The following is a 12,819-nucleotide window of genomic DNA, read 5'->3' as shown; positions in this document are numbered from 1 at the left end:
ACAAGAACAGGCAATCAATTAATTAAAATACATCTTAAAATCACAGTGGTACCTTGGGTTAAGAACTTAATTCGTTCTGGAGGTCTCTTCTTAACCTGAAACTGTTCTTAACCTGAAGCCGCATGATTTCTGTTCTCATCGTGAAGAAAAGTTCTTAACCCGAGGTAATATTTCTGGGTTAGCGGAGTCTGTAACCTGAAGCATCTGTAACCTGAAGTGTAAGTAACCCGAGGTACCACTGTAGTTCAGTGCAAATTAAAATCTGGGCAGATGGCAGTCCACAGGTAAAACTGAGAGTGGTTAATATTCTACAGGGCCAAATGTTACCACTGGTCTTATAAAGGATAGTCGTGGCAAGCAAATTTTGCGTGCCCCCTCTCGCCTGCATCCCTGGTGGGGGCCCACCTCACCACCCCCTAGCTACGGCCCTGCATCCACTGATGATGATAATGATAAAAAAAATTTTTATTTGTACCCCACCCTCCCTGGCCGGAGCTGGGCTCAGGGTTGCTACCATCATAAAACTAACACAGAAATCCTTTCTGATTTGTGAACTGGTTTGCTGCAGATCCAGGGCTCTTCACGTTGGCCGCTGGAGCTGGCAACACCTTGACGGTTTATGTAAGCACATTCTCCTCCTCCCCGAATTTCAAACCTAAAATATCAAACAGAACATATGTTGAAATAATCATAACAATAATTTTATTATTAATATGCCAACCATCTGACTGGGTTGTTCCAGCCACTCTGGCCGGCTCCCAACAAAATATTAAAAACATAATAAAACATCAAACATAAAACTCCCAATAGAGGGCTGCCTTCAGAAGTCTTCTAAGGGTTGATCTTGGGGGGGAAATCTTGTTCTATTTTAAGATGAGGAGTGATGCTAAGATTGTATAAATTTAAATTGGCTTATGGGTATAACATATTAGGTTTAAATTGGGAATGAGAGCTTGTGGAACCAACTTAGGGAAAGGGGAATACAGTCGGGAGGGGAAGGAGGGAGTCCCAGAAAGAAGGTTATGAAAAGAAGGGTTTAAATTTGTCTTTCTTTTTCTTTCTTTTCTTTATCTTTTCTATTTTTCTTATTCTGTTATTATTGGAAATTTTAATAAATATGATTTTAAAAAAAACAGAAGTCTTCTAAGGGTTGTACAGTTCTTCATCTCCTTGGCATCTGATGGGAGGGCATTCCACAGGGCAGGGGCCACTACCAAGAAGGCCCTATGCCTGGTTCTCTGTAACTTCACTTCTCGTAGTGAGGGAACCACCAGAAGGCCCTCGGAGCTGGAGCTCGGTGTCTGGGCTGAACGATGGGGATGAAGATGCTCCTTCAGGTATACAGGGCCAAAGCTCTTTAGAGCTTTAAAGGTTAGCATCCTAGGGGCCAACTCATAGGTGCCGAGATCCCTTTGGCCCCCCAATAAAATATTTGAGGGGGCTGCCCCCCAAAGTTAATGGGCATTGCCACTCAAATGGTGTGCATGTGTTGCATCTTGTGATCAGTTATATGAGGCAGGTCCAAGCAGGAGATAACCAGAGCATGCAGCACTCTGGTGAGACAGTGCGCAGGCAGGTCTCAGCCGGTGTACCAGATGGAGCCAGCAGAATTGACCTGCGCCTCCATGGACAGATGTGAGTCCAAGATGACCCCAAGGCTGTACAGTTGGTCCTTTAGGGACCCAGTAACTCCATTCAGGACCAGGGAACCCCCCAAAAAACATGCCTGTCCCCTCTCCCCTCTCCCCCAAAACTGTACTTCTATGTTGTTGGAATTCAGCCTCAACCCATTACCCACATTCCATAGAAAATATCCATTGAAATATCCCTGGGAACCAGCAGAAGACCAAGAAGAAGAAGATCGCCAAGCATAGGTGCAGGAAGGCCTTGAAGCAAATTTGCACCTGAAGAAGGCGTTTTCATTCATATTCATATAATACAAATATTCATATTTCAAGGCAGCTTTTCCATCAAAATATTTTCTTTAGAATCTGGCCTAGAAAGAAAACATCAAACTCTCGCTGCACTGTGACTGATGTGTGCTGCTCACCACAAGGCGGAGCGAGAAGGCTTCTGGTCAGTTCCTCAACATTCAGGCAGGCTACTAGTAACAACTGTGAAACTACAAATGTGTCTATGACAGTGGCGTGCAGTGAATTTTTTTGTAGGGGAACAGTTAGGGCAAGTGGCGCCAGCTTGTGACTGGAGCAGGGGTGAGGAACATCTCACAAGTGATGTTGAGACACTGAAATGTCCAGCATCCCGTCTCCATCTCTAAGCCAGGCAAAAGTTTCACAGGCTTTGGGAAGGAGGTGCCAGGCTTTTATACTTCAATACTCTAATTTACTGGGAACATTTAGGGGACTAGCCTCGTCCCCCTAGTCCACTGACCGCAGGTCCCTGGGCTAAGACCAGGAGATTTGTAGCCTTTGTGGAATATATGCAGTGTCTTTTTTCCAGGGGGTACTCATGGGTACTCAGTACCTGCACATTTTTCTTTTGCAAATGTTAAAAGTGTGGCACTTACTAAAATAATTTTGTGCTGAATACTGGCACCTTATTTTCTATATATATTAAAAGCACTGCATATGTTGCTCTTCAAAAAACATCTGTCTGGGCAAGCATTCCTTGAGTCGAACTATTTTAACTGTAACACTGTTTTAAAGGGCTTGTTTATTACACATTTTCATTGTGGATGCTCACCAGTTATTGAAAATGGTGCCATTGATCCATTTCCAAGGCTCCTGGTCATTCATCTTTTGGAGACCAATCCAGTGGTCAGCAGGACCTTTGTGTCGTCTCAAGAAGCTCTTAATAAAGAAAAGAAGTGTCAATACATTTCCAACCCTCATCCAAGTGTAGAATCAACTCCATTTGGGGCTGCAGACTGTGTTCTGTATCTTTCCACTCACCATTTCCTCTTGGGAGTCAATCATGACCAAAGAGGCATTGAAAGAGGCACAGTAATTCTGGCTAGAAGTCCAATTTCTGTCACTGTCCGAAAAATAGTAGCATTTCCTTTGGTAGCCAATCCAGCCGTCTGGACAGCACTCAGTTGGAGTGGAAGGAGAATGTAGGGCGGTTGGCAATACTGCACTTGTCCCTAGAAAGGTATCAGAAAGTGAGACAGATCACTATCTATAGATTATAAATAGTCCTACCCAAAATAAAGGTCAGGCAATGTACTCCACTCATCAACATTATATCTGTGTGCTGCCTTTCCACAAAAGGAATCCTGCTCAAAGCAGCTTGCAACAAAGAAAATAAGAACACACCTCAAGCACTATAAGGACAATCACATACAAATATAGTATAACAACGTAATTGCAAATACACCACACACAAAAACTGTGTGCAGGAGGTCTCCAGTCAACCCCCATCATCTCCAGGTGGGGCTGGATAAGGGTGGGGAAATGAGGGTAGGAGGGAGGGCAGACAGCCCAGTGCCCATCTCTGCCCACAAACTCAGGAGCTTGCAGGACATAGAGCAGCTTCTCTTGTGGCTCAACCATAGATAGTCAACCTCAATCGACTATCCATGAAATACAGAGCTGGGGTCTAGTTGACTCTCCCTGAGAAAGGCCTTTGATTAGAATTGTATCGTACAATTTAAATCACTTGAAATTGTGTGTGTATTGTGTGTGCATATTGGTCTATTATTACAGTACATGAAGTCTACCTTTCCTGAATGTGGGCCCCTATCCACAACTGCTTTCAGGCTACCTCAACTGAACACCAATAAAGCTATTCTAGCTGCTGAGGAGAGGAGATCTGTGAGAGCAGGTGGCCTATAGATAACGTGGCAGAAGTTACAGCAAAATGGCTCTTCACTTACCTGATAAAGCAGTTCTGCTGATGATGATGATGGAAATGATCAGAATGACATTAACCACCAAGCTCACAATTATTACAGTAAAAGCGAGTTTCTTTTTTCCATTATTGCACAAACCTGCAGAGGGAAATAAAGTGTTAATGTGTCCTTGGTTTCAGCAAGATGCCGGACAAGTCCTTCTAGAAACTCCAAAGTAACTGGGGGGCTCCAAGTCTACCCGGGCTTGGGTCGTCCACCCACATTGAAGGTGTGAGTTCAAGCTTGCATCACACCAAGATGTCTTACCACTCAACAGTCCTGATTTATGCGGGACATCCTGGAATTACAGAAGCCAATCCTGGCTTCTGATTGCATCCCAGACTGTCCCATTTTTCAGTTTGAGTCTGACATGTAGTGCAAGTCAGCTGGGGACCAAAAAAAGAAACATCCCAATTTTGGTCAGTGGGATGTTGGAAGAGTATGAGATGAACAAAGTTCACCTGTGGAATCATGAAGCTCATAGGCTTGGTGCCTCCCACCACAAAGTCAGCCAAGTGGTAGGCCTCTGCACATGACTGGTGAGTCACCAGTTATTTATTTTATTAAAAAGTATTCACATGCTACCATCTCCTAAACTATCAAGGTGATGCACAATAATGTTTACTGTATAGGCCTGAATATAAGCCTCACTTTTTTTCCAAATTCTGACCATGAAAAGTTAAAGTGCAGCTTATATTTGCGACCTTACAAAAATGGGCTTGGAGCGAGCATTTTCTCCTCCCCCCCCCCACACAAACCTTTAATTTTAAAGGTTACCCATCCCTTTTAGAGCATCTGAATTGCCCTCAAAACAGAAGTTGAAAGTTTTTGTTGCTGGCAGCATGGAAGTGACAGGAGATCTCTATCCTATGTAGAAACAGAATGGGATATTTTGTTCACGCATCGCAGCAACCTCAAGCGAATAACCTGAAGCCATTTTAATCTTTATTGTAAAACAAACCATTAAGGGCGTACAGTTTAAGCCCTCGTACATTTCTGTATAACATAGGGTTGGTTCCAACACATCACGGGTAGATCCATTAATGTGCAAAACAAAATGCATTAAAATGAATTGTTCAACCAAACAAGATTTCCCTGTGCTAGAAGAAGCTTTATTCATTCAATGCAGGATAGTGAATTTTCAAGCTTGCCTCATGCAAATAAATGGAAGTGAGGAACAGGTTTAAGGATTTAGATTTGGTGGACAGAGTGCCTGAAGAACTATGGGTGGAGGCTCGCAACATTATACAGGAGGCAGCAACGAAAACCATCCCAATGAAAAGGAAATGCAAGAAATCAAAGTGGCTGTCCAACGAGGCCTTACAAATAGCAGGGGAGAGAAGGCAAGCAAAATGCGAGGGAGATAGGGAAAGATACAGGAAATTGAATGCAGATTTCCAAAAAATAGCAAGGAGAGATAAGAAGGCCTTCTTAAACGAGCAATGCAAAGAAATAGAGGAAAACAACAGAATGGGAAGAACCAGAGATCTGTTCAAGAAAATTGGAGATATGAAAGGAACATTTTGTACAAAGATTACCATAATAAAGGACAAAAGTGATAAGGACCTAACTGAAGCAGAAGACATCAAGAAGAGGTGGCAAGAATACACAGAGGAATTATACCAGAAAGATATGGATGGCTCGTACACCCCAGGTAGTGTGGTTGCTGACCTTGAGCCAGACATCCTGGAGAATGAAGTCAAATGGGCCTTAGAAAGCATTGCTAATAACAAGGCCAGTGGAAGTGATGATATTCCAGCTGAACTATTTAAAATTTTAAAAGATGATGCTGTTAAGGTGCTACACTCAATATGCCAGCAAATTTGGAAAACTCAGCAGTGGCCAGAGGATTGGAGAAGATCAGTCTACATCCCAATCCCAAAGAAGGGCAGTGCCAAAGAATGCTTCAACTACTGCACAATTGCACTCATTTCACACGCTAGCAAGGTTATGCTTAAAATTCTACAAGGCAGGCTTAAGCAGTATGTGAACCGAGAACTCCCAGAAGTGCAAGCTGGATTTCGAAGGGGCAGAGGAACCAGAGACCAAATTGCAAACATGCGCTGGATTATGGAGAAAGCTACAGAGTTCCAGAAAGACATCTACTTCTGCTTCATTGACTATGCAAAAGCCTTTGATTGTGTTGACCACAGCAACTATGGCAAGTTCTTAAAGAAATGGGAGTGCCTGATCACCTCATCTGTCTCCTGAGAAATCTCTATGTGGGACAAGAAGCTACAGTTAGAACTGGATATGGAACAACTGATTGGTTCAAAATTGGGAAAGGAGTACGGCAAGGCTGCATATTGTCTCCCTGCTTATTTAACTTATATGCAGAATTCATCATGCGAAAGGCTGGGCTGGATGAATCCCAAGCCGGAATTAAGATTGCCGGAAGAAATATCAACAACCTCAGATATGCAGATGACACAACCTTGATGGCAGAAAGTGAGGAGGAATTAAAGAACCTTTTAATGAGGGTGAAAGAGGAGAGCGCAAAATATGGTCTGAAGCTCAACATCAAAAAAATGAAGATCATGGCCACTGGGCCCATCACCTCCTGGCAAATAGGAGGGGAAGAAATGGAGGCAGTGAGAGATTTTACTTTCTTGGGCTCCATGATCACTGCAGATGGTGACAGCAGTCACGAAATTAAAAGACGCCTGCTCCTTGGGAGAAAGGCGATGGCAAACCTAGACAGCGTCTTAAAAAGCAGAGACATCACCTTGCCAACAAAGGTCCGTATAGTTAAAGCCATGGTTTTCCCAGTAGTGATGTATGGAAGTGAGAGCTGGACCATCAAGAAGGCTGATCGCCGAAGAATTGATGCTTTTGAATTATGGTGCTGGAGGAGACTCTTGAGAGTCCCATGGACTGCAAGATCAAACCTCTCCATTCTGAAGGAAATCAGCCCTGAGGGCTCACTGGAAGGACAGATCGTGAAGCTGAGGCTCCAATACTTTGGCCACCTCATGAGAAGAGAAGACTCCCTGGAAAAGACCCTGATGTTGGGAAAGATGGAGGGCACAAGGAGAAGGGGACGACAGAGGACGAGATGGTTGGACAGTGTTCTTGAAGCTACCAACATGAGTTTGACCAAGCTGCGGGAGGCAGTGGAAGACAGGAGTGCCTGGCGTGCTCTGGTCCATGGGGTCACGAAGAGTCGGACACGACTAAACGACTAAACAACAACAACATATATATAATATTTCAGTTAATGCCATGTCACCAGCATGTAAATATGCCAACACTTGGTTGGTCAGATTAGGATCCTGGAAGAAAGAGGAACCAATATGTTTTGAAAGATATGTTCTGAAGTAGTGTTGCAGAATGCAAAGTTGTGAAGTCAGTTGAGCAGGGGATCTCTGCCAGGGGATTTACACAGTATTGGTTGTTTCTAGATTTGCTGAGAGTTTTATTTTATTTATTTTATATATATCTATATCTATATATATATGTATATGTATATATATATGTATATATATATATATATAATAATATATATATATAAAATATATAAAATATATAAAATAAAACTCTCAGCAAATCTAGAAACAACCAATACTCTCTCTCTCTCTCTCTCTCTCTCATATATATATATATATATATATATATATATATATAAAAATCACCCACTCAAATATAAATGTCAGTATGGTCTACTGTAATGTATACCATTCAACCCAATCAGATGGGCATCATATAACAACAACAACAACAACAACAACAACAACAACAACAACAACGCATTAAAGTGCCACTGTGCTAGTCAATGCTGTGGACCATGCGCCTGCACTTGCAGATTCCTGGTCTCTTCGCTTATCAGAGACTCTCTAGGTCTGTGTGCAGCAGGAATGGGGACCATGTGGTCCCCCAGATGTTTTTGCTCTACACTGGCCATGCTGGCAGGGAGTGATGGAAGGGAGTTGGAATCCAGCAACATCTGGCGAGAGACAAGCTCTCCATTCTTGGTGTACATGGAAGGGGAACTGGGAGAACAGCCAGGAATCTCTCTCCTCAAGGGCAGCCTCACCCCCCTTCTCCTTATGCATGCCTGCGTGAGGAAGGATAGTTCCATCTGAGAGAGGAACTAAGAAGAGTCGGAGAAGCCTCCCTCGATTTTAACACAAGTGTCTATGCACCCATCCTTTTCCAATGGTTTTAAATTGCCTGAATAGATTAGCGTCTCCATGAATTTGATTAGTTGGCCTGCATTCTGCAGCTCTCATCCCAGCAGCAAATCCATAACTTTTCTGACAAACTCATGCCTTTCTCATCAGAACTCACTTACCGTATGGAAAATGGCCTGGTTTCGGAGAGACTTCTCTTGCTTGTTTGGTGCTTCCATTAATTATGATTCCACTACATTCCGCATTCTCTGCTGCATCTGGATTCATGGGGAGCATTTGCTCTGTCTTTTCAGTTTCAGAGAAACCCATCTTTTCCTTCTCCCAGGAGGATCCACAGACCTCACAGTAAATGCTACTCAGCTCTAGTTACACAGAGTTTTAGAATTTCTTGAGATATAGTATGTTTTCCACTTTGTTTTGTCTTCGTGACTCCTTTTATTCCCAATGAAACGAAAGCCTCTTCAGAGTCTGAAGCATCAATTCTGTGCTTTTGCCACACAAAAATTCATCACAACATCAGTTTTTGCCATAGCATCAACGTACCAAGATTCCTCTGTGGAGACAAAATTACAGAGCAGAGAAAAATAAATCATTTCTCCTTGAAGTCTATAAAGGTGCAGTTTTGCTTCCATACTAGTATAGTCCCCCCAAAAAGCCCTAAAGGTGATCTTACATATACTAATTTACAGAGCTGGAAAATTCATATATGAAATATTTTTTCTTTTTAGTCTAAATGATTACAGTAATATTTCTACATCTACTTGATGAAATGAAAGCATTGAGAAAAGTAAAAGGGAGCAGTCATTGTATTATATTTTCCCCCAGTCTCCTCCTACCCAGCTCCTCCTCCTCATAAGCCTTATGAGGAAATGTCACTCTCCTCTGCACACGTTCCAGTTTGTCAACATCCTCCTTAAATTGTGGCGTGCAGAAATGGACACAGTTGGTTAATCGGAGTCATCACTGTAGTCACAACAGGAAAACCTGTTTTCTACTTTTCCACTTCCTTTGCAATCTCACAATTTCAGCTCTTCGGGATTGAGGGTCGGGAAATTCTACGCTTTCCAGAGAAGAGCTGTCAATCCTCTGCCTATCTGGCTGCCTGGTATCTACGCCCCTTTCTTGGAAACTCTCTGTGCTTCCCCAAAAGTGTCTCGGGAAACCAATATCTTGGTAGGAAGGGGGGGTCTGCTTCCTCCTGCAGCCTGTCAGATTCAGAGTCAGAGCCTGTCTTTCTTCCATTTCCTCCCTCACTTGACTCCACCACACTCCTGACCCACACTTAAGGGGCCATTACCAAGATTTTAGCCCTTGCTGGATCTAGGAATTAGCAGAGTCTCAGGCATGCAGCCTAGCCCCCCCCCCCCAATCTCCTCTGCTGAACTTACAGCAATATCTAATTGGGAAACTACTATGCAAATATAGGACCACCCACTGGCCTGGCATTGAGAAATAGAGAGTAGCAGATGGCTACTGTTAGCTCCCCTCGGTCTCCTCTTTCCCAGGCTAAACATAGCCAGCTCCCCCTCCTCATTAAGCTTGGTTTCCAAGCCTTATGAGGAAATGTCGCTCTCCTCTTCACACCTTCCAGTTTGTCAACATCCTCCGTAAATGGTGGTGCCCAGAAATGGACACAGTGCTCCAGGTGAGTTATGTATTGAAGTTCTCACCCTGGCCACCAGGGGGGTATTGTGTATGTAGTTTTCACTCAGGTCCACATCAGTTAGTTTAGGCCCGAAACCCTGGGTTGTTGTTGTAACAATGTTGACAGCCGGCTGGCTATACAAGCAGGCCAGCTGAGCTGTTCAGTTCAGTTCAGTTCCAGCTTACTATAAAGAACCACTTGGAGAAATCTCTGTGTCATTTGCTATGTCCATCCACAACTTAATAGTGAGGTCTGACCCACTTTAATAAAGGTGTCCGGCACAAAAACCTCCAAACGGATCTGCCTAAAATTTGGCAGGCTTAATCCAGAGAGCCTCATATTTCTGCTAATTTCTTCTACTTTTTTCTGAAGCCTGAACAACAGTACAGTGGTACCTTAGTTCTTAATCTGTTCCAGAAGTCCATTCCAAAACCAAGGCATGCTTTCCCATAGAAAGTAATGCAGAATGGATTAATCCATTCCAGACGTTTAAAAAAAACCTCCTAAAACAGCAATTTATCATGAATTTTAGTATCTAACAAGACTATTGATCCATAAAATGAAAGCAATAAACAATGTACTGCAGTCACACAATCAATCAATCAGTAGCTGAACTGGGTTCCACACAGTCACAAAAACAAAACAAAAAAGAGCCACAAAAGCAAAATAAATAGCAAAATCTGACAGACCTCAGCATAACTCTCAATATAGAAGCGTAACACTCAAATCAGAAGTGTAACACTCAAAATAGAGCATGTTCAGCTTCCGAAAAAGATCATAAGCTGGAACACTTATGTCTGGGTTTGCAGTGTTTGGGTTCCAAGTTGTTTCAGTACCAAGGCGTTTGAGAACCAAGGTACCACTGTATAGCCATTCTTAGATTCCCTATTATATTGAATGAGTTGGTGAGAACTTTGGGTTGCGTTCCTAGCAGTGCTAGGAGAATGTTCTGTCAGCACAAAGATTTCTCCTTGCACAAGGGAACGTTCTCCCCCCCCCTCCCTCATGACGCCCAAATGTATTCTAGCAGTTCCCCCAATCAAACAAAGCCAGCCTTATATTCAGTGCTTTTTTCTGGGGCCACGTGGGAGTACGCGTACCCCTAAACATTTTTTAATCTAAACTCTCCACAGTCATTTGATCCCACCCAGAGTTCGGCCAGGAGAGGGATGGAGGACATAAATTCCCCTTCTTTTCTGGATTTTTTAAAAAAAATAATTTCTGTGGTCCTTAATAATCAGTTCATTCCTTTTTTCTCTTTTTTCTTTTTTGGCAGAAGCACAGATTTTGGTCTGTGGATTTGTGTTTTCCCCTCTGCGTTTCCTTTTTAAAGGAAATTAAAAGCCACCTTTTGGAATACAGCGGTACCTCGGGTTACATACGCTTCAGGTTTCAGACTCCGCTAACCCAGAAATAGTACCTCGGGTTAAGAACTTTGCTTCAGGATGAGAACAGAAATCACACAGCTGCGGCACAGCGGCAGATAGAGGCCCCATTAGCTAAAGTGGTGCTTCAGGTTACAAACAGTTTCATGTTAAGAACGGACCTCCTGAACGAATTAAGTACTTAACCCGAGGTACCACTGTACGTCTTCTCTGCCCTTTCCAGTTACTATATTTATTTTTCTCGATTTCAACTATAATTTTTCTATAGATTTTTTTGAGTCAAAATGAGAGTACCCCTATTTTTTTTAGAAAAAGAGCAGTGCTTATATTATTTTAGAATTTTTTTTCTTCAGCCCCAAACCCTCTCCCCCTTCCTCCTCTCCTTCTCCTTTCCCCAGTCTCCCTCCCCATCTTCCTTCCCCCCCTCCCAATATTTCTCCCTCCTCCAATATAGTATAGAATTCTTCTTTTTACCTTCTGGCAGAATCAATCCAGCGCCAGGTTCTGCAGTGCAGGAACAAGTATCTGCTGCTGACCAAGCCCACAAGAAGCAAAAACAGAGAGAGTTTTCAAAGCGAATGGTTCCTGCTATTTATATTCTCCCCCCTCCTCCCCCTCCTCCTCCTCCTCTTCCTCCCCCTCCCCCGCTTCCTCGTTCTCACCTGCGAAGTCCTTGTCAGCAGTTTCTGACTCCAGCCCCACCCAGTCTTTAATGTCACTCCCAGCCTGAATCTAGAGATGTTTTCAATTGCCCAAGGTCTTCTGCCTTGCTTCAGAGAGCAGTGCAATCCTGTCAGGGGCTGAAGGCAGTCTTGGGCACAAAGTGTAAAAGAATTTTTAGCATGATTTAAAATCAATCGCACAAACAAAGGGCAGAACATCCCAGCGGGGAATGTGATCACCCTCAATGTGCAGAAGGAGAAACAGCTGCTGGCAACTTGGCGATTGCTGAGTTCTGAGACTAACAAGTAACAAACTTACTTGAAGCAAGGGAGGTATTATAGTAAAAGAAAATTAAAAGTGTTATAGTGGCAGGAAAATGCCTGCGGGAAGTTGAAAAGAGCATTGGTTTCTATAATTTTATGTAGCCTCTTGAGGGAGGAATGCATAAGACAATGAGATTTTAAAAATAATGAAAGATCTTAATGTTTTGGAGGCAGCCAATGCGAGGTCTCACAAAAGATGGCAAGCATTTAGGTGCCCCAAATCTGCTCCATAAAAAATGGTTAAGTAGCAGAAAGCAGTAAGAATTCATTATTTTTTGAAAGTAACAAACCTAAGCTACTCATGCACAGGAGAGTCTCTGCCTTCCCCAACCTGCGAATCATATAATTCGTACAACAATTGATTGTGAAAAACCTCAGAGCGATTTACAAAAAGATTTTTTAAAAAAGTGAGAAAAAACACAACCCTTATTTAAAACATACAAAAGTAAAAATATTAAAGCAGATTATAATTACATCATCTTTCTAAACAACTGGTAGGCTTTTGTACACAAGAATGTTTTTAGCTGGCGCCAAACTTGACTATACAGGCTTGTTGCCAGCAGCTGCTACTAAAACTCATTTCCTAGAAATTCTGTTAGCTGGTTTGAAGCCAACAGGGGAAGTCAGAACTAAAAGGGGTGGAAGTTCCCTTGGCACAAAGACTGTAATTTTATAAACACCTCTTATGTCTATTCTTCTTTGTCTTTTCTTCAAAAGAAAAAAAAAACGCTATGCAAAAATCGCATAGAAATTCTTTTTCCTCTCTGGCTAGCTCTCCTTCTCATCCTCTTCCTGCCAGGGAGGGGAAGGAGGGTCAAAGTAG

General features: G+C 42.8%; 1 protein-coding gene across 1 annotated transcript; it reads right to left on the bottom strand.

The window, feature by feature from the left end:
• Positions 1–501: 501 nt before the first annotated feature.
• Positions 502–11,624, bottom strand: LOC309525219 (C-type lectin domain family 2 member D-like). The gene is made up of 6 exons (XM_082210739.1): positions 11,485–11,624; positions 8,142–8,533; positions 3,836–3,949; positions 2,913–3,103; positions 2,704–2,810; positions 502–655 (listed from the first exon to the last, which is right to left on the bottom strand). The coding sequence occupies exons 2-6, from the start codon at positions 8,287–8,289 to the stop codon at positions 517–519; spliced, it is 699 nt and encodes a 232-aa protein (XP_082066865.1). The 5' UTR covers positions 8,290–8,533; positions 11,485–11,624; the 3' UTR covers positions 502–516.
• Between the last annotated feature and the right edge of the window lie 1,195 nt (positions 11,625–12,819).

This window comes from Podarcis vaucheri (genome assembly GCF_965113315.1).
Source record: "Podarcis vaucheri genome assembly, chromosome: 2".
Lineage (NCBI taxonomy): Eukaryota > Metazoa > Chordata > Lepidosauria > Squamata > Lacertidae > Podarcis > Podarcis vaucheri.
The sequence above is the reverse complement of the archived record's forward strand: the minus strand, read 5'-3'. Positions and strand labels throughout refer to the sequence as shown.

Coding starts and splice junctions, on each gene's coding strand:
- LOC309525219 (XM_082210739.1), bottom strand. CDS start 8,289: ATGGGTTTCTCTGAAACTGAAAAGACAGAGCAAATGCTCCCCATGAAT. Junction 3,950..8,141: donor ACCAGGCCATTTTCCATACG/GTAAGTGAGTTC, acceptor TTCCCTCTGCAG/GTTTGTGCAATAATGGAAAA. Junction 3,104..3,835: donor CAGCAGAACTGCTTTATCAG/GTAAGTGAAGAG, acceptor ATACCTTTCTAG/GGACAAGTGCAGTATTGCCA.